This window comes from Monodon monoceros, unplaced genomic scaffold, assembly GCF_005190385.1.
Source record: "Monodon monoceros isolate NGI ecotype Baffin Bay Population unplaced genomic scaffold, NGI_Narwhal_1 Super_Scaffold_22, whole genome shotgun sequence".
Taxonomy (NCBI): domain Eukaryota; kingdom Metazoa; phylum Chordata; class Mammalia; order Artiodactyla; family Monodontidae; genus Monodon; species Monodon monoceros.
Window position 1 is genome coordinate 71,842,086 of NW_021703779.1, and position 22,271 is coordinate 71,864,356.

The window sequence follows — 22,271 nt, forward strand, 5'->3', positions numbered from 1 at the left end:
TTGTAGCTTTGATTTGCATTTCTCTAATGATTAATGATGTTGAGCATTCTTTCAGGTGTTTGTTGGCAATCTGTATATCTTCTTTGAAAAAATCTCTATTTAGATCTCCTGCCCATTTTGGATTGGGTTGTTTGGTTTTTTGATATTGAGCTGCATGAGTTGCTTGTATGTTTTGGAGATTAATCCTTTGTCAGTTGCTTCGTTTGCAACTATTTTCTCCCATTCTGAGGGTTTTCTTTTTGTCTTGTTTATGGTTTCCTTTGCTGTGCAAAAGCTTTTAAGTTTCATTAGGTCCCATTTGTTTATTTTTGTTTTTATTTCCATTTCTCTAGGAGGTAGGTAAAAAAGGATCTTGCTGAGATTTATGTCATAGAGTGTTCTGTGTGTGTTTTCCTCTAAGAGTTTGATGGTGCTTGGCCTTACAGATAGGTCTTTAATCCATTTTGAGTTTATTTTTGTGTATGGTGTTAGGAAGTGTTCTAATTTCATTCTTTTACATGTAGCTGTCCAGTTTTCCCAGCACCACTTATTGAAGAGGCTGTCTTTTCTCCACTGTATATTCTTGCCTCCTTTACCAAAGATAAGGTGACCATATGTGCCTGTGTTTATCTCTGAGCTTTCTATCCTGTTCCATTGATCTATCTTTCTGTTTTAGTGCCAGTACCATAATGTCTTCATGACTGTAGCTTTGTAGTACAGTCTGAAGTCAGGGAGCTGGATTCCTCCAGCTCCATTTTTCTTTCTCAAGATTGCTTTGGCTATACGGGGGCTTTTGTGTTTCCAGACAAATTGTGAAATTTTTTGTTCTAGTTCTGTGAAAAATGCCAGTAATTATTTGATAGGCATTGCATTGAATCTGTAGATTGCTTTCTGTAGAACATTTTCAAAACATTGATTCATCTAATCCAACAACATAGTATATCTCTCCACCTATTTGTATCATCTTTAATTTCTTTCATCAGAGTCTTATAATTTTCTGCATACAGGTCTTTTGTCTCCGTAGGTAGGTTTATTCCTAGATATTTTATTCCTTTTGTTGCCCTGGTAAATGGGAGTGTTTTCTTAGTTTCACTTTCAGATTTTTCATCATTAGTGTATAGGAATGCAAGAGATTTCTGTGCATTAACTTTGTATCCTGCTACTTTACCAAATTCATTAATTAGCTCTAGTAGTTTTCTGGTAGCATCTTTAGGATTCTCTATGTATAGTATCATGTCATCTGCAAACAGTGACAGCTTTACTTCTTCTTTTCCAGTTTGGATTCCTTTTATTTCCTTTTCGTCTCTGATTGCTGTGGCTAAAACTTCCAAAACTATGTTGAATAATACTGGTGAGAGTGGGGAACCTTGTCTTGTTCCTGATCTTACTGGAAATGGTTTCACTTTTTCACCATTGAGGACAATGTTGGCTGTGGGTTTGTCCTATATGACCTTGATTATGTTGAGGAAAGTTCCCTCTATGCCTACTTTCTGGAGGGTTTTTATCATAAATAGGTGTTGAATTCTGTCGAAAGCTGTCTCTGCACCTATTGAAATGATCCTATGGTTTTTCTCCTTCAATTTATTAATATTGTGTATCACATTGATTTGCGTATACTGAAGAATCCTTGCATTCCTTGAATAAACCCCTCTTGATCATGGTGTATGATCCTTTCAATGTGCTTTTGGATTATGTTTACTAGTATTTTGTTGAGGATTTTTGCATCAGTGTTCATCTGTGATATTGGCCTGCAGTTTTCTTTCTTTGTGACATCTTTGTCTGGTTTTGGTATCAGAGTGATGGTGGCCTCGTAGAAAGAGTTTGGGAGTGTTCCTCCCTCTGCTATATTTTGGAAGAGTTTGAGAAGGATGGGTGTTAGCTCTCCTCTAAATGTTTGATAGAATTCGCCTGTGAAGCCATCTGGTCCTGGGCTTTTGTTTGTTGGAAAATTTTTAATCACAGTTTCAATTTCAGTGCTTGTGATTGGTCTGTTCATATTTTCTATTTCTTCCTGGTTCATTCTCAGAAGGTTGTGCGTTTCTAAGAATTTGTCCATTTCTTGCAGATTGTCCATTTTATTGGCATACAGTTGCTTGTAGTAGTCTCTCATGATCCTTTGTATTTCTGCAGTGTCAGTTGTTACTTCTCCCTTTTCACTTCTAATTCTATTGATGTGAGTCTTCTCCCTTTTTTTCTTGATGAGTCTGCTAATGATTTATCAATTTTGTTTATCTTCTCAAAGAACCAGCTTTTAGTTTTATTGATATTTGCTATTGTTTCCTTCATTTCTTTTTCATTTATTTCTGGTCTGTATTTATTATTTCTTTCCTTCTGCTAACTTTGGTTTTTTTCTGTTCTTCTTTCTCTAATTCCTTTAGGTGTAAAGTTAGGCTGTTTATTTGAGATATTTCTTGTTTCTTAAGGTTGGCTTGTATAGCTATAAACTTCCCTCTTAGAACTGCTTTTGCTGCATAACATAGGTTTTGGGTCGTTGTGTTTTCATTGTCATTTTTTTCTAGGTATTTTTTGATTTCCTCTTTGATTTCTTCATTGATCTCTTCGTTATTAAGTAGTGTGTTGTTTAGCCTCCGTGTGTTTGTATTTCTTACAGATTTTTTCCTGTAATTGATGTCTAGTCTCATAGCATTGTGGTTGGAAAAGATACTTTATACGATTTCAAATTTCTTAAATTTACCAAGGCTTGATTTGTGACCCAAGATATGATCTATCCTGGAGAGTGTTCCATGAGCACTTGAGAAGAATGTGTATTCTATTGCTTTTGGATGGAATGTCCTATAAATATCAATTAAGTTCATCATGTTTAATGTATCATTAAAGCTTGTGTTTCCTTATTTAATTTCATTTTGGATGATCTGTCCACTGGTGAAAGTGGGGTGTTAAAGTCGCCTACTATGACTGTTTTACTGTCGATTTCCCCTTTTTTGGCTGTTAGTATTTGCCTTATATATTGAGGTGCTCCTATCTTGGGTGCATAAGTATTTACAATTGTTACATCTTCTTCTTGGATTGATCCCTTGATCATTATGTAGGGTCCATCATTGTCTCTTGTAATAGTCTTTGTTTTAATGTCTATTTTGTCTGTGACAATTGCTGCTCCAGCTTTCTTTTGATTTCCATTTGCATGGAATATCTTTCTCCATCCCCTCACTTTCAGTCTGTATGTGTCCCTAGGTCTGAAATGGGTCTCTTGTAGACTGCATATATATGGGTCTTGTTTTTGTATCCATTCAGCCAGTCTGTGTCTTTTGGTTGGAGCATTTAATCCATTTACATTTAACGTAATTATCGATATGCATGTTACTATTACCATTTTCTTAATTGTCTTGGGTTTATTATTGTAGGTCTTTTCCTTCTCTTGTGTTTCCTGCCTAGAGGAGTTCCTTTAGCATTTGTTGTAAAGCTGGTTTGGTGGTGAATTCTCTTAGCTTTTGCCTATCTTTACAGCTTTTAATTTCTCCATCAAATCTGAATGAGATCCTTGCTGGGTAGAGCAATCTTGTTTGTAGGTTTTTCTCCTTCATCACTTTAAATATGTCCTGCCACTCCCTTCTGGCTTGCAGAGTTTCTGCTGAAAGATCAGCTGTTAACCTTATGGGGATACTCTTATCTGTTATTTTTTATTTCTCCCTTGCTGCTTTTAATATTTGTTCTTTGTATTTAATTTTTGATAGTTTGAGTAATATGTGTCTTCGCGTGTTTCTACTTGGGTTTATCCTGTATGGGACTCTCTGTGCTTCCTGGACTTGATTAACTATTTCCTTTCCCATATTAGGGAAGTTTTCATCTAAAATCTCTTTAGGTGTTTTCTCAGTCCCTTTCTCTTTCTCTTCTTCTTCTGAGACCCCTATAATTCAAATATTCATGCATTTAATGTTTTCATAGAGGTCTCTGAGACTGTCCTCAGTTGTTTTCATTCTTTTTTCTTTATTCTGCTCTGAAGTAGTTATTTCCACTATTTTATCTTCCAGGCCACTTATCCGTTCTTCCACCTCAGTTATTCTAATATTGATCCCTTCTAGAGAATTTTTAATTTCATTTATTGTGTTGTTCATCGCTGTTTGCTCTTTGGTTCTTGTAGGTCCTTGTTAAACGTTTCTTATATTTTCTCTGTTCTATATCCAAGGTTTTGGATCATCTTTACTATCATTATTCTGAATTCTTTTTCAGGTAGACTGCCTACTTCCTCTTCATTACTTTGCTCTGGTGGGTTTTTGTCTTGCTCCTTCATCTGCTGTGTGTTTCTCTGCCTTCTCATTTTGGTTAACATTCTGTGTTTGTGGTCTCCTTTTTGCAGGCTGCAAGTTTGTGCTTCCTGTTGTTTTTGGTGTCTGTCCCCAGTGGTCAAGGTTGGTTAAGTGTGTTGTGTAGGCTTCCTGGTGGAGGGGACTAGTACCTGTGTTCTGGTTGATGAGGCTGGATCATGTCCTTCTGGTGTGCAGGTCCATATCTGGTCATGTGTTTTGGGGTGTCTGTGGCTTTATTATGATTTTAGGCAGCCTCTCTGCTAATGGATGGGTTTATGTTCCTGTCTTGCTAGTCGTTTGGCATAGGGTATCCTGCACTGTAGCTTGCTGGTCGTTGAGTGGAGCTGAGTCTTGCCATTGAGATGGAGATCTCTGGGAGATTTTCGCTATTTGATATTACGTAGATCTCGGAGGTCTCTTGTGGACCAGTGTCCTGAACTTGGCTCTCCCACCTCAGTGGCACAGCCCTGATGCCTGGTTGGAGCACCAAGAGCCTGTCCTACACACAGCTCAGAATAAAAGGAAGAAAAAATAGAAAGAAAGAAGAAGATAAATTAATATAAAATAAAATAAAGTTATTAAAATTAACAGTAAAAACTAATTAACAAAAACAAATTTTTCAAAGTAAAAAAGAAAAAAAACGAAGACAGAATCGTAGGACAAATGGTAAAAGCAAAACTATACAGGCAAAATCACCCACAGAAGCATACACATACACACTCACAAAAAGAGAAAAAGGGAAAATATATATATATCATTGTTCTCAAAGTCCACCTCCTCAATTTGGGATGATTCATTGTCTATTCAGATATTCCACAGATGCAGGGTACATCAAGTTGATTGTGGAGATTTAATCCGCTGCTTCTGAGGCTGCTGGGAGAGATTTCCCTTTCTCTTCTTTGTTCCCACAGCTCCCAGGGTTCAGCTTTGGGTTTGGATCTGCCCCTCCATGTAGGTCGCCTGAGGGCATCTGTTCTTTGCTCAGACAAGACTGGGTTAAAGGAGCAGCTGATTCGGGGGCTCTGGCTCGCTCAGGCCCGGGGGAGGCAGGGGTACAGATGCCGGGTGAGCCTGCGGCAGCAGAGGCCAACATAACATTGCACCAGCCTTAGGCTCGCCGTGTGTTCTCCTGGGGAAGTTGTCCCTGAATCATGGGACCCTGGCAGTGGCGGCCTGCACAGGCTCCCGGGAGGAGAGGTGTGGAGAGTGACCTGTGCTTGCACACAGGCTTCTTTGTGGCGGCAGCAGCAGGTTTAGCGTCTCATGCCCTTCTCTGGGGTCCGTGCTGATAGTCGCAGCTCGTGCCTGTCTCTTGAGCTCCTTTAAGCAGTGCTCTTAATCCCCTCTCCTCACGCACCAGAAAACAAAGTGGCAAGAAAAGGGATCTTGCCTCTTCAGCAGCTCCAGACTTCTTTCCGGACTCCCTCCCGGCTAGCTGTGGCTCACTAGCCCCCTTCAGGCTGTGTTCACGCAGCCAACCCCAGTCCTCTCCCTGGGATCCGACCTCTGAAGCCCGAAACTCAGCTTCCAGCACCTGCCCGCTCCGGTGGATGAGCAGACAAACCTCTCCAGCTGGTGAGTGCTGGTCGGCATTGATCCTCTGTGCAGGAATCTCTCCACTTTGCCCTCCGCATCCCTGTTGCTGCGCTCTCCTCCATGGCTCTGAAGCTGCCCCCCTCCCCCACCTGCAGTCTCCACCCACGAAGGGACTTCTGGTGTGTGGAAACCTTTCCTCCTTCACGGCTCCCTCCCACTGGTGCAGGTCCCATCCCTATTCTTTGTGTCTGTTTTTTCTTTTTCACCCTACCCAGGTGCGTGGGGAGTCTCTTGTCTTTTGGGAGGTCTGAGGTCTTCTGCCAGCGTTCCGTAGGTGTTCTGTAGGAGTTGTTCCACATTTAGATGTATTTCTGATGTATTTGTGGAGAGGAAGGTGATCTCTGCGTCTTACTTTTCTGCCATCTTGAAGCTCCTCCTATTATACATTTTTAAAACAGCTTTAGTTAATCAGACAAGTCTCTTAAAACAATGTAAGGTATATGTGTATTTTTCAGAAGGAAATGGCTCATACATTTCAAGAGATTGTCCAAGATTGTCTATGGTGTAAAAAAGGTTACAAAATGATAGTCCAGAAGGTTCTTTGAAAAATAAAAGTCACACTCCAGTTATTCACTATTTTGGAAATACACTTCAAAATGGAATTACTCTTTGTTTTTTATATTTTTTTCCTCACAAGATTTTCATTATTAACTTATGTAAAGAGTAACAAAAAAATCTGTATTTGAAAACTATAAAATATCTAGGAATAAACTTATCAAATAATGTTTTAAAACATATATTTCAAAAACTGTTAAACTTTACTGAACAGCATTTTTGTTTAATTCAATAGGTTTAGTGATATGTCTTGTCTGGATGAAAGGACTCAGTATTGGAATATGGCAGATGTTCTCAAATTTATATATTTAATTCGGTTCTTACAAAATTCCTGCATTTGGAGGAAACGTGACATTCATTCAACCAGAGTTTGTTGTCCATGTACCATGTATTGGGATCGATACTAAGCTATAGCATACATAATAAAATATACCAAGAGAACAAAAGAAAATGTCCAAAAACAAATTTGTAGAGTATATTTTCGTATACGTGGTGGAGGGTGGGGGAGGGTATGGTAGAAGTGGCATTTCAGATCAGTGTGTAAAGAAAAGGTGGACAGAAGCAGAGGAAGATGGTGGAAGAGTAAGATGCAGAGATCACCTTACTCCCCACAGATACATCAGAAATACATCTACACGTGGAACTGCTCGTATAGAACACACACTGAATGCTGGCAGAAGACCTCAGACCTCCCAAAAGGCAAGAAACTCCCCACGTACCTGGGTAGGGCAAAAGAAAAAAGAAATAACAGAGACGAAAGAATAGGGATGGGACCTGCACCAGTGGGAGGGAGCTGTGAAGGAGGAAAGGTTTCCACATACTAGGAAGCCCCTTCACGTGCAGAGATTGCGAGTGGTGGAGTGGGAAGCTTCAGAGCCGTGGACGAGAGCACAGAAACGGGTGCAGAGGGCAAAGAGGGCAGGCTCCCACACAGAGGATCAGTGCCGACCAGCACTCACCAGCCGGAGAGGCTTGTCTGCTCACTTGCTGGGGCGGGCGGGGGCTGCAAGCTGAGGCTCGGGCTTCATTCGGATCGCAGGGAGAGGACAGGGGTTGGCTGCGTGAACACAGACTGAAGGGGTCTAGTGCGCCACAGCTAGCCGGGAGGGAGTCCGGGAAAAAGTCTGTACTGCCGAAGAGGCAAGAGACATTTTCCTCCCTCTTTGTTTCATGGTGTACGAGGAGAGGGGATTAAGAGCCCTGCTTAAAGGAGCTCCAGAGACGGGCACAAGCCGCGGCTATCGGCGCAGACCCCAGAGACGGGCCTGGGACGCTAAGGCTACTGCTGCAGCCTGTGTGCAAGAACAGGTCACTATCCACACCTCCCCTCCCAGGAGCCTGTGCAGCCCGCCGCTGCCAGGGTCCCATGATCCAGGGACAACTTCCCCAGCAGAACACATGGCTCTCATCAGGCTGGTGCAACGACACACTGGCCTCTGCTGCCGCAGTCTCGCCCTGCACACTGTACCCCTCCCTCCCCCCTGACCTGAGTGAGCCAGAGCCGCCAAATCAGCTGCTCCTTTAACCACACCCTCTCTGAGCAAAGAACAGATGCCCTCAGGTGACCTACATGCAAAGGCGGGGCCAAATCCAAACCTGGACCCCGGGAGCTGTGCAAACAAAGAAGAGAAAAGGAAATTTCTCCCAGCAGCCTCAGAAGCAGTGGATTAAAGCTTCACAATCAACCTCATGTACCCAGCATCTGTGGAATACCTGAATAGACAATGAATCATCCCAAATTGAGGAGGTGGACTTTGGGAGCAAAACATATTATTTTTCCCCTTTTCCTCTTTTTGTGAGTGTATATGTGTATGCTTCTGTGAGAGATTTTGTCTGTATATCTTTGCTTTCCCTATTTGTCCTAGGGTCCTGTCCGTCCGTTCTTTTTTCTTTTTTACTTAAAAAAATTTTTTTCTTAATAATTTTTTATTTTAATAACTTTATTTTATCTTACTTTATTTTATTTTATCCTCTTTCTTTCTTTTTTTCTATTTTATCTCCCTTTTATTCTGAGCCATGTGTATGAAAGGCTCTTGGTGTCCCAGCCAAGAGTCAGTGCTGTGCCTCTGAGGTGGGAGAGCCAACTTCAGGACAGTGGTCCATCAGAGACCTCCCAGCTCCATGTAATATCAAACGATGAAAATATCCCAGAGATCTCCATCTCAACAACAAGACCCAGCATCATTCAACGACCAGCAAGCTACAGTGCTGCACACCATATGCCAAACAACTAGCAAGACAGGAACACTGCCCCATCCATTAGCAGAGAGGCTGCCTAAATTTATAATAAGGCCACAGACACCCCAAAACACAGCACCAGACATGGGCCTGCCCACCAGAAAGACAAGATCCAACCTCATCCACCAGAACACAGGCACTAGTCTCCTCCACCAAGAGGCCTACAAAACCCACTGAACCAACCTTAGCCACTGGGGACAGACACCAAAAACAATGGGAACTATGAACCTGCAGCCTGCGAAAAGGAGACCCCAAACTCAGTAAGATAAGCAAAATGAGAAGATAGGAAAACACACAGCAAATGAAGGAGCAAGGTAAAAACCCACCAAACCTAACAAATGAAGGGGAAATAGGCAGTCACCCTGAAAAAGAATTCAGACAAATGATAGTAAAGATTATCCAAAATCTTGGAAATAGAATAGAGAAAGTACAAGAAACTTTTAACAAGGACCTAGAAGAACTAAAGAGGAAAAAAGCAATGATGAACAACACAATAAGTGAAATTAAAAATACTCTAGAAGGGATCAATAGCAGAATAACTGCAGCAGAAGAACGGATAAGTGACCTGGAAGATAAAATAGTGGAAATAACTACTGCAGAGCAGAATAAAGAAAAAAGAATGAAAAGAACTGAGGACAGTCTCAGAGACCTCTGGGAGAACATTAAATGCATGAACATTTGAATTATAGGGGTCCCAGAAGAAGAAGAGAAAAGGAAAGGGACTGAGAAAATATTTGAAGAGATTATAGTTGAAAACTTCCCTAATATGGGAAAGGAAATATTTAATCAAGTCCAGGAAGCATAGAGAGTCCCATACAGGATAAATCCAAGGAGAAACACACCAAGACACATATTAATCAAACTGTCAAAAATTAAATACAAACAAGACACATTAAAAGCAGCAAGGGAAAAAACAACAAATAGCACACAAGGGAATCTCCACAAGGTTAACAGCTGATCTTTCAGCAGAAACTCTGCAAGCCAGAAGGGAGTGGCAGGACATATTTAAAGTGATGAAGGAGAAAAACCTGCAACCAAGATTACTCTACCAACAAGGATCTCATTCAGAGTTGATGGAGAAATTAAAACCTTTACAGACAAGCAAAAGCTGAGAGATTTCAGCACCACCAAACCAACTTTACAACAAAAGCTAAAGGAACTCCTCTAGGCAAGAAACACAAGAGAAGGAAAAGACCTACAATAACAAACCCAAAACAATTAAGAAAATGGGTATAGGAACATACATATCGATAATTACCTTAAATGTAAATGGATTAAATGCTCCCACCAAAAGACAAAGACTGGCTGAATGGATACAAAAACAAGACCGGTATATATGCTATTTACAAGAGACCCAGTTCAGACACAGGGACACATACAGAATGAAAGTGAGGGGATGGAAAAAGATATTCCATGCAAATGGAAATCAAAAGAAAGCTGGAGTAGCAATTCTCATATCAGACAAAATAGACTTTAAAATAAATACTATTACAAGAGACAAAGAAGGACACAACATAATGATCAAGGGATAGATCCAAGAAGAAAATATAACAATTTTAAATATTCAGGCACCGAACATAGGAGCACCTCAATACATAAGGCAAATACTAACAGCCATAAAAGGGGAAATCAACAGTAATACATTCATAGTAGGGGACTTTAACACCCCACTTTCACCAATGGACAGATCATCCAAAATGAAAATGAAAAAGGAACACAAGCTTTAAATGATACATTAAACAAGATGGACTTAATTGATATTTATAGGACATTCCATCCAAAAACAACAGAATACACAATTTTCTCAAGTGCTCATGGAACATTCTGCAGGATAGATCATATCTTGAGTCACAAATCAAGCCTTGGTAAATTTAAGAATATTGAAATCATATCAAGTAACTCTTCCAACCACAACGCTATGAGACTAGATATAAATTACAGGAAAAGATCTGTAAAAAATACAAACGCATTGAGGCTAAACAGTACACTACTTAATAACCGAGTGATCACTGATGAAATCAAAGAGGAAATTAAAAAGTACATGGGAACAAATGACAATGGAGACGCAATGACCCAAAACTTATGGGATACAGCAAAAGCAGTTCTAAGAGGGAAGTTTATAGCAACACAATGCTACCTTAACAAACAGGAAAAATCTCAAATAAACAACCTAACCTTGCATTTAAAGCAATTAGAGAAAAAAGAACAAACAAAACCCAAAGTTAGGAGACGGAAAGAAATCATAAACATCACAGCAAAAATAAATGAAAAAGAAATGAAGGAAATGATAGCAAATATTAATAAAACTAAAAGCTGGTTCCTTTACAAGATAAACAAAATTGAAAAACCATTAGCCAGACTCATCAAGAAAAAAACGGAGAAGACTCAGATCAATAGAATTAGAAATTAAAAAGAAGTAACAACTGACACTGCAGAAATAGAAAGGATCATGAGAGATTACTACAAGCAACTCTATGCCAGTAAAATGGAAACCTGGATGAAATGGACAAATTCTTAGAAATGCACAACCTACTGAGACTGAACAAGGAAGAAATAGAAAATATGAACAGACCAATCACAAACACTGAAATTGAAACTGTGATTAAAAGTCTTCCAACAAACAAAAGCCCAGGCGCAGATGGCTTCAAAGGCGAATTTTGTCAAACATTTAGAGAGCAGTTAACACCTATCCTTCTCAAACTCTTCCAAAATATAGCAGAGGGAAGAACACTCCCAAACTCATTCTACGAGTCCACAATCACCCTGATACCAAAACCAGACAAGGATGTCACAAAGAAAGAAAACTACAGGCCAATATCACTGATGAACATAGATGCAAAAATCCTCAACAAAATACTAGCAAACAGAATCCAACAGCACATTAAAAGGATCATACACCATGATCAAGTGGGGTTTATTCCAGGAATGCAAGGATTCTTCAATATACACAAATCTATCAATGTGATAAACCATATTAAGAAACTGAAGGAGAAAAACCATATGATCATCTCAATAGATGCAGAGAAAGCTTTTGACAAAATTCAACACCCATTTATAATAAAAAACCCTGCAGAAAGTAGGCATAGAGGGAACCTTCCTCAACATAATAAAGGCCATATATGACAAGCCCACAGCAAACATCATCCTCAATGGTGAAAAACTGAAAGCATTTCCACTAAGATCAGGAACAAGACAAGGTTGCTCACTCTCACCACTCTTATTCAACATAGTTTTGGAAGTTTTAGCCACAACAATCAAAGAAGAAAAGGAAATAAAAGGAATCCAAATCGGAAAAGAAGACGTAAAGCTGTCACTGTTTGCAGATGACATGATACTATACATAGAGAATCCTAAAGATGCTACCAGAAAACTACTAGAGCTAATCAATGAATTTGGTAAAGTAGCAGGATACAAAATTAATGCACAGAAATCTCTGGCATTCCTATATACTAATGATGAAAAATCTGAAAGTGAAATCAAGAAAACACTCCCATTTACCATTGCAACAAAAAGAATAAAATATCTAGGAATAAACCTACCTAAGGAGACAAAAGACCTGTATGCAGAAAATTATAAGACACTGATGAAAGAAATTAAAGATGATACAAATAGATGGAGCGATATACCATGTTCTTGGGTTGGAAGAATCAACATTGTGAAAATGACTCTACTACCCAAAGCAATCTATAGATTCAATGCAATTCCTATCAAACTACCACTGGCATTTTTCACAGAACTAGAACAAAGAATTTCGCAATTTGTATGGAAACACAAAAGACCCCGAATAGCCAAAGCAATCTTGAGAACGAAAAAGGGAGCTGGAGGAATCAGGCTCCCTGACTTCAGACTATACTACAAAGCTACAGTAATCAAGACAGTATGGTACTGGCACAAAAACAGAAAGATAGATCAATGGAACAGGATAGAAAGCCCAGAGATAAACCCAGGCACATATGGACACCTTATCTTTGATAAAGGTGGCAGAAATGTACAGTGGAGCAAGGACAGCCTCTTCACTAAGTGGTGGTCGGAAAACTGGACAGGTACATGTAAAAGTATGAGATAAGATCACTCCCTAACACCATACACAAAAATAAGCTCAAAATGGATTAAAGACCTAAATGTAAGGCCAGGAACTATCAAACTCTTAGAGGAAAACATAGGCAGAACACTCTATGACATAAATCACAGCAAGATCCTTTCTGACCCACCTCCTAGAGTAATGGAAATAAAAACAAATATAAACAAATGGGACCTAATGAAACTTCAAAGCTTTTGCACAGCAAAGGAAACCATAAACAAGACCAAAAGACAACCCTCAAAATGGGAGAAAATATTTGCTAATGAAGCAACTGACAAAGGATTAATCTCCAAAACATACAAGCAACTCATGCAGCTCAATACATAAAAACAAACAACCCAATCCAAAAATGGGCAGAAGACCTAAATAGACATTTCTCCAAAGAAGATATACAGACTGCCAACAAACACATGAAAGAATGCTCAACATCATTAATCATTAGAGAAATGCAAATCAAAACTACAATGAGATATCATCTCACACCAGTCAGAATGGCCATCATCAAAAAATCTAGAAACAATAAATGCTGGAGAGGGTGTGGAGAAAAGGGAACACTCTTGCACTGCTGGTGGGAATGTGAATTGGTTCAGCCACTATGGAGAACAGTATGGAGGTTCCTTAAAAAACTACAAATAGAACTACCATATGACCCAGCAATCCCACTACTGGGCATATACCCTGAGAAAACCATAATTCAAAAAGAGTCATGTACCAAAATGTTCATTGCAGCTGTATTTACAATAGCCCAGAGATGGAAACAACCTAAGTGCCCATCATCGGATGAATGGATAAAGAAGATGTGGCACATATATACAATGGAATATTACTCAGCCATAAAAAAAAATGAAATTGAGCTATTTGTTGTGAGGTGGATAGACCTAGAGTCTGTCATACAGAGTGAAGTATGTCAGAAAGTGAAAGACAAATACCGTATGCTAACACATATATATGGAATTTAAGAAAAAAAAATGTCATGAAGAACCTAGGGGTAAGACAGGAATAAAGACACAGACCTACTGGAGAACGGACATGAGGATATGGGGAGGGGGAAGGGTGAGCTGTGACAGGGTGAGAGAGAGTCATGGACATATACACACTAACAAACGTAGTAAGGTAGATAGCTAGTGGGAAGCAGCCGCATGGCACAGGGATATTGGCCTGGTGCTTCGTGACAGCCTGGAGGGGTGGGATAGGGAGGGTGGGAGGGAGGGAGACGCAAGAGGGAAGACATATGGGAGCATATGTATAAGTATAACTGATTCACTTTGTTATAAAGCAGAAACTAACACACCATTGTAAAGCAATTATACCCCAATAAAGGTGTTAAAAAAAAAAAGCTAAAAAAAAAGAAGTAAAGCTGTCACTGTTTGCAGGTGACATGATACTATACATTGAGAATCCTAAAGGTGCTACCAGAAAGCTACTAGAGCTAATTAATGAATTTGGTAAAGTAGCAGGATACAAAATTAATGCACAGAAATCTCTGGCATTCCTATATACTAATGATGAAAAATATGAAAGTGAATTTAAGAAAACACTCCCATTTACCACTGCAAAAAAAAGAGTAAAATATCTAGGAATAAACCTACCTATGGAGATGAAAGAGCTGTATGCAGAAAATTATAAGACACTGATGAAAGAAACTAAAGGTGATACAAACAGATGGAGAGATATACCATGTTCTTGGACTGGAAGAATCAACATTGTAAAAATGACTCTACTACCTAAAGCAATCTACAGATTCAATGCAATCCCTATCAAACTACCACTGGCATTTTTCACAGAACTAGAACAAAAAATTTCACAATTTGTATGGAAACACAAAGGACCCCGAATAGCCAAAACAATGTTGAGAACAAAAAACAGAGCTGGAAGAATCAGACTACCAGACTTTAGACTATACTACAAAGCTACTGTAATCAAGACAGTATGGTACTGGCACAGAAACAGAAAGATAGATCAATGGAACAGGATAGAAAGCCCAGAGATAAACCCACGCACATATGGTCACCTTATCTTTGATAAAGAAGGCAGGAATGTATAGTGGAGAAAGGACAGCCTCTTTAATAAGTGGTGCTGGGAAAACTGGACAGGTACATGTAAAAGTATGAAATTAGGGCTTCCCTGGTGGCACAGTGGTTGAGCGTCCGCCTGCTGATCCAGGGGACACGGATTTGTGCCTGAGTCTGGGAAGATCCCACATGCCGCGGAGCCGCTGGGTCCATGAGTCATGGCTGCTGAGCCTGCACGTCCGGAGCCTGTGCTCCACAGCGGGAGAGGCCACGACAGTGAGCGGCCCCAGTACCGCAAAAAAAAAAAAAAAAAAATGAAATTAGAACATTCCCTAACACCTTACACAAAAATAAACTCAAAATGGGTTAAAGACCTAAATATAAGGCCAGACACTATCAAACTCTTATAGGAAAACATATGCAGAACACTCTATGACATAAATCACAGCAAGATCCTTTTTGACCCACCTCCTAGAGAAATGGAAATAAAAACAAAAATAAACAAATGTGAACTAATGAAACTTAAAAGCTTTTGCATAGCAAAGGAAACCATAAACAAGACCAAAAGACAACACTCAGAATGGGAGAAAATATTTGCAAATGAAGCAACTGACCAAGGATTAATCTCCAAAATTTACAAGCAGCTCATGCAGCTCAATAACAAAAAAGCAAGCAACCCAGTCCAGAAATGGGCAGAAGACCTAAATAGACATTTTTCCAAAGAAGATATACAGATTGCCAACAAGCACATGAAAGAATGCTCAACATCATTAACCATTAGAGAAATGCAAATCAAAACTACAGTGATATATTTTTACACACCGGTCAGAATGGCCGTCATCAGAAAATCTAGAAACAATAAATGCTGGAGAGGGTGTGGAGAAAAGGGAACCCTCTTGCACTGTTGGTGAGAGTGTAAATTGATACAGGCACTATGGAGAACAGTATGCAGGTTCCTTAAAAAACTAAAAATTGAACTACCATACGACCCAGCAATTCCACTATTGGGCATATACCCTGAGAAAACCATAATTCAAAAAGAGTCATGTACCAAAATGTTCATTGCAGCTCTATTTACAATAGCCAGGACATGGAAGCAACCTAAGTGTCCATCAACAGATGAATGGATAAAGAAGGTGTGGCACATGTTTACAGTGGAATATTATTCAGCCATAAAAAGGAATGAAACTGGGTTATTTGTAGTTACGTGGATGGACCTAGAGACTGTCATACAGAGTGAAGTAAGTCAGAAAGAGAAAAACAAATACCGTATGCTAACACATATATATGGAATCTAAGGAAAAAAAAAAAAAGGTGATGAGGTACCTAGGGGTAAGATGGGAATAAAGGCACAGAGTTACTAGAGAATTGACTTGAAGATATGGGGAGGGTGAAGGGTAAGCTGTGACAAAGTGTGAGAATGGCATGGACATATACACACTACGAAACATAAAATAGATAGCTAGTGGGAAGCATCTGCATAGCACCGGTAGATCAGCTCGGTGGTTTAGCTAGTGGGGTGGGATAGGGAGGGTGGGAGGGAGGGAGACGCAAGAGGGAAGAGATATGGGAACATATGTGTATGTATAGCTGATTCACTTTGTTATAAAGCAGAAACTAACACACTATTGTAAAGCAATTATACTCCAATAAAGATATTTAAAAGAAAAAAGATAGTAAACTTAACTGGGAATCAGAAAAAAAAAAAAGAAAGAAAAGATGGACTCTTCAAGAAATGTGTTGGAATAATTGGTTTTTTGGAAAAATACTTAGACGTTTACTAAATATCATGCAAAAATAAATTGCAGGTGGAATAAAGATCTAATGATAAAATATAATGCTATAAAATGTTAGACGAGAAAAGAGGAATTTTTGTGTAATCTTAAGATAGGAAAGGCTTTCTTAAGCAAAACACAATCCAGAAGCCATCGAAGAAGAAAAATGAATATACTTTACTACATCAAAGTGATACATTTCTGTTGACTACAGTATACTGTATACAAAGTAAATGGATAAATGAAAAACTGGAAGACCTATTTGCAACATATTAACAAAGGATTAAATAATATCCTTCCATATATTAAACACTTCTATAAATCGATAGGAAAAGGATGAATGCCCTCTATGAAAATTAAGTATATGAACAAGCATTCCACAAAATAAGAAACATAAATGGCCTAATATATGAAAGATGCTTAACTTCATCAGCAATCAAATAAATGAAAATTTAAATAATCATTTAGATACTGTTTTTTAGCCTTTCCATTTGACAAAGATTTAAAAAAATCATAACACTTCTGCTGGTAAATGGGGTTGGAAAACATATATACTCTTGGTGGGAGTGTAAATTGCTACAGGATAGCACTGACTTTCTAGAGGCAATGTGGCAATATTATCAAAAATTAAAATGTATATAATCTTTAATCCAGATATTTCCCATCTAGAAATTTTTCCAAGGAAATACCACAACAGTATATGGTCCCAGTTATTTGTGTAAGGGTGCTAATTACAGCAGGCTTATAATTGCCAGGATAAAAAGGGAAGTATTCCGTATGCCCATCAACAAGGGATTTGTTAAACAAGTCATAATGCCCATATGCCCATCAATAGGGGATTTGTTAAACGAATTGTGATGTATCCATATAGAATACTAGCTGTGTGGCTGTTAGAAGCAGATCTACTGGCATATAAACTGATATGGAAACATCTCTGTGACATATTGTTAAGCTTTTAAAAAATCACACCTCAATATGTATCACGTGACTCCATTTGTGTTTAAAAAGGAAAAAAAGTGTATGTGTGGGCAGTTTATTTTCAATGTTAATTTAAAACATAATTGAGATTGTAGTTGGTAATCTATTCTTCTCTTTTTTGCAATTCAGTGGTTCATCATGGATTTCTATCCATGTCAGTGCATATAGATCTACATCATCCCTTTGGTAGATGTATAAGTATCAACATTCTGTTTGTTTTAAAATGCTATGTGTGTGCATATATAATGAACATAAAAGAGTAAAAATTCAAGAAGAATATCCGTACAGTTGTTAACAAAGGTTACACTGAGAGGAGGAAGAGGACTTTCATTACTAGTGGATTGACTGATTTTTCTTAAGTATAGATATATACTTAGCAAAAATAATAAAAATATTTCTATTTAAGGAAGAAAAACATAGTTTTTAAAAATTTATGTTTATAGAAAGTGTAAAACTAGAAAGCGCCTCAAAACCTCTTTAAAGTTTGAGAAATCAATAGCTATTAACATTACTTTAACGATAAAAAAAAAAGGGTGGGAAAAGAATAGAAAGGAGGAATCAGAAAGAGATTTTTTCCAAAGGAAAAGAGATATGAATGAAAATAATAGCAGCTTCAGGAATTCAGTTAGCATCCTAGCCTCTGCTTTAGTGTGTTTGTAGTTCATTGTTTATTTCACGTTTCTACCAAAAAAGTATTATTCTCTAGAGAAATACATTAATTGTTTTTCTTTGTGATTGGAGAAAGCAACATAAAAATTTAAGCAAAAGCATTAACTTTTTAGCATCTTAAAATCTTTTTCTCAGTCAGCTGTTTGTTATCTCAAACTGTCTTTCCCAAACTCCTGTTAAACAGAGTTTTAAATTCACGTTACAGTGTGAATGCAAACTATACATTTTTAAGACTTTATTAATTTTTTAGAGTACTTTTAGATTCACGACAAAATTAAGGAGAAAGTACAGAGATTTCTGGTACACCCCCTGCACCCACACATGCGTAGCCTCCTCCGTTATCAACATCTTCACCAGAGGGATACATTTTTTACAGTTATGAGGCTGTGCACTACCTACTGCGCTAATGAGTCTCCTAATTATTTTACAATTGATTAGCCTACACTGACACATCATTATCACCCAAAGTCCACAGTTTACATTAGGATTCACTCTTGGTGTTGTACTAAATATATATATTTTAGCCTTTTACATGAGGCAAATAATTTTTCATATAAGATATAGAAAATGAGGCTTTGTGTTCTCATGATCTAGAGATTTATATCTTTATTATTGATTCTGACCTGGGTGTTCTTATAAAATACCAGATGTAAATTTTTTAGTATTTGTTATTTTAACTTTTAAAAGTGTGTATTATTTGACTCACTTTTTGTTTTAATTAGGTAACTGGGAAAAAGACATATGCTACAAGCCAGCAGATTTATGAAGCAGTTAAATCATTGTGGACAAAAAACAACAAAAAAGAGTCACTTCCTGAACCTAAAGAAAAAACTAAGGTAGAGTTTAAATGGACCAAAAAAGTAGATTTTGAGTTTTGTTTGGGTGGGTTTTAGCTTGTAATGAGACTCCTAGACAGAAGTCAAGGATGGATTGAAAAGAGATGAAGGAATATACTACCTTTGCATGCTATAATTTTCTTTATTTTTCTGTGAAAATTCAATGTTTTATTACATACCTAGTACAAAGAATAGTGCCTAATACATAGTAAATGAAAAAAATAATAATTTTCTTAATTTTGTATATAGTAATATGAAAAAAACTAAAAATGACTGCTTAGAAGAGAAACAGGTTTTCCTAGAGTTAAGTCCTAAGACATATGTTGCTGTTAGGTCTTTGTAAAGTGTGTATGATATTCTTGGCAACAATATATGAATAGAGTCCTTAATCATAACATCTTCCATTCTAGTCAACAACATAACATAAAGCCCATTTCACTGGAAGCAATATTAATATTAATTATGGACTAAGCAATGAGGTCTAGATTTTTCGTGTTCTGGTTTGATTTTAAGATGAAATTTTGGATATCTATAAAAATAAATTCATTTAGGAATTATGCCATTAAATCAATTTTCACAACTAGAATTTTGATGAGTTAAGCAACAAAGAGTTTGTTTTCTTATAAAAATGTGGAAATCACATATTACATGTTATTGCTTAAAGACAGAATTATATTCTTAACAATCAACCAAAAACAGACTGTTTGAACTTATATAGAAGATTATTTCATAGTTCCTTATTGATTAGTTTTAATCATGTTTCCTATGACACCAATACTCTCAAACTTGAGAACATTTCATGCTTTGTATTAGGAATAGGGCAGCAAGAACTATTATAGCACATACATTGTAAAGATAGCATTCGTATTAATTTTCAGTCCCTGATACATAGCATTTAAACTCAAGATTGACATAAAATCAATTAGCAAAAGAAAGTCAGTTTGTAACTAAGTTATGTATGGCCTTATTACTAATTGCATTTTGATTTACAGTACTGTATCATTAGCATGCTACAACTTTCCTTATGGCTATTTCTATTTTGAGGAAGGTTTTATAAAATCTTTTTTTTTTACATCTTTATTGGAGTATAATTGCTTTACAATGGTGTGTTAGTTTCTGCTTTATAACAAAGTGAATCAGTTATACATATACCTATGTTCCCATATCTCTTCCCTCTTGCGTCTCCCTCCCTCCCACCCTCCCTATCCCACCCCTCCAGGCGGTCACAAAGCACTGAGCTGATCTCCAGGCGGTCACAAAGCACTGAGCTGATCTCCCTGTGCTATGCGGCTGCTTCCCACTAGCTATCTATTTTATGTTTGGTAGTGTATATATGTCCATGCCACTCTCTCACTTTGTCACAGCTTACCCTTCCCCCTCCCCATATCCTCAAGTCCATTCTCTAGTAGGTCTTGAGCTATTTGTAGTGAGGTGGATAGACCTAGAGTCTGTCATACAGAGTGAAGTAAGTCAGAAAGAGAAAGACAAATACCGTATGCTAACACATATATATGGAATTTAAGGGAAAAAGTGTCATGAAGAACCTAGGGGTAAGACAGGAATAAAGACACATGCTATAATTTTTTAAGATATTTTATTCTTTTAGTAAAATGATTTACTTATGAAAGAAAAATCCTTTTTGGTAAACAGCTAGGAAGCTCTGATGAAATAGAAATACCTGCAAAAACAACTCACAACCTGAAACATTCAGTGCCTTTGTCAACAGAACTCAGCTCTGAAACAAAGACCAAATCAGAATCCACCTCAGGTTTGTTTGGAATAATTCAATTTTGTTTTCATTCTTTTCTTAAATAATTTTATAGTATTATAATTAGTAGTTTGAACTTATTTATGTGTTTTCCTCATAAATGTTTTGTCTTTCTCATATATGTAGTCTGTGTATCTTTTTAGGTTATGAGGTACTCAGATACGTGGAACTTTTTCTAATTGCCACATAGCTCATAACATAGTTCTTGGCATATGGGAGTAGAGAATAATAGCACTGGCTGGTTGGGTGAGTGAAGCATTTAATCAATTTATAGATGTGAGATTTTTAATCAGGTGGAGGAAAATGTGTCTTTCTGGATTCTACCAGTTTACAGGCTATGACGAGTCACATCTACATAGAAGAAATATCAGGTTTCCATTTCTTGTGCTATCTACCCCTATCAATCCTCTCTTCTACCATCAGTTTAGTTTAGATACTAAGAACTTTCAGCATCAAATAATAAAAATAACACAAGTTATATAATATTAATATCTTTGCTAGTATTAGATACAGGCAATTAATACTTTGTGGGACCAAATAGTGACAATTATACTTCCTAGGCAAATACTACCATGGTTTTACTGTGATCAAAAAGAAAGTAACAGAGTGTTTAGTACCATTTCAGTAGTGTATTCACATAAACTCACCAGTCACTGGTTTATGTAGGTTTGTTTATCTATACCAAGTAAATGGTACTATGTATTAAGTTGTCTTATTACAAAGGAAATAGGACCAACTCAGAGGTAGAGAATTAGGGAATAATGAAAATATCTCCCCTTTACTGAGCAACTACTGTGGTGCAAAGAACTGTTAGTATGTTATGTTATTCAATCCTCTCCCAAAAAGCAAAAAAAAAAACCTCTGGTATATATGTAATTATAATTGTTTTATGATAAAGAGACTGAGACTCAGGGAGCTTAAGTAACTTGCCCAAAATTATAGTTTATGAATAGAGTTGTGTTTATAGTCTAGATATTACTGACACCAAAGTCCCAGCTCTTTCCATTGCATATAGATTATCTAATTTAAAGCCAGAGTTTAGTCTCTAATTTCAGCCTCCTCCTCTCTTACTTAATCTTTATAAAAGCTGTCACTGAGTAAACCTGATTTGAGTTTTACTATTTCCTGTCACGTCTCCTTTCTAATCAAGGTAAGTTATACGGTTTTTAGACTCTCTCTGAGTAATCCCCAGTTGATCGTATTCCCATAGGCATATAATATATCTGGTCATTTCTCTAAATGCCTGTCAACTCCAGAGATCTTTGTGGAGGTGTTGCAGCTTCACAATGGGACCAAACCATCCCCAGCCAATGTCTTTTCTTCACATATCTGGATTCTGGAACATTTTGCCTGCCTGTCATGGGTAATGTGGTATATGAAAAGCATTCTAAGGAGACATGTAGAAGAGAGAAATACCCAGTACTATTCATCCTTGTATAGTATTCAGATTTGATTATACTTGAGACCCTTGAGACTATTTCCACATTTCATATGCAATCCCAAAGGTCCAAGACACAGA

At 37.7% G+C, this 22,271-nt stretch overlaps 1 protein-coding gene across 2 annotated transcripts in view; it reads left to right on the top strand.

Moving 5' to 3' along the window:
* Positions 1-22,271, top strand: part of APOOL (apolipoprotein O like) — a 126,502-nt gene that overhangs the window by 94,618 nt on the left and 9,613 nt on the right. For both annotated transcript variants that reach the window (XM_029241320.1, XM_029241319.1), the window contains exons 7-8: positions 18,871-18,984; positions 20,635-20,752. In XM_029241320.1, the coding sequence (XP_029097153.1) occupies positions 18,871-18,984; positions 20,635-20,752 (232 nt within the window). The remainder of the gene's footprint in view (positions 1-18,870; positions 18,985-20,634; positions 20,753-22,271) is intronic.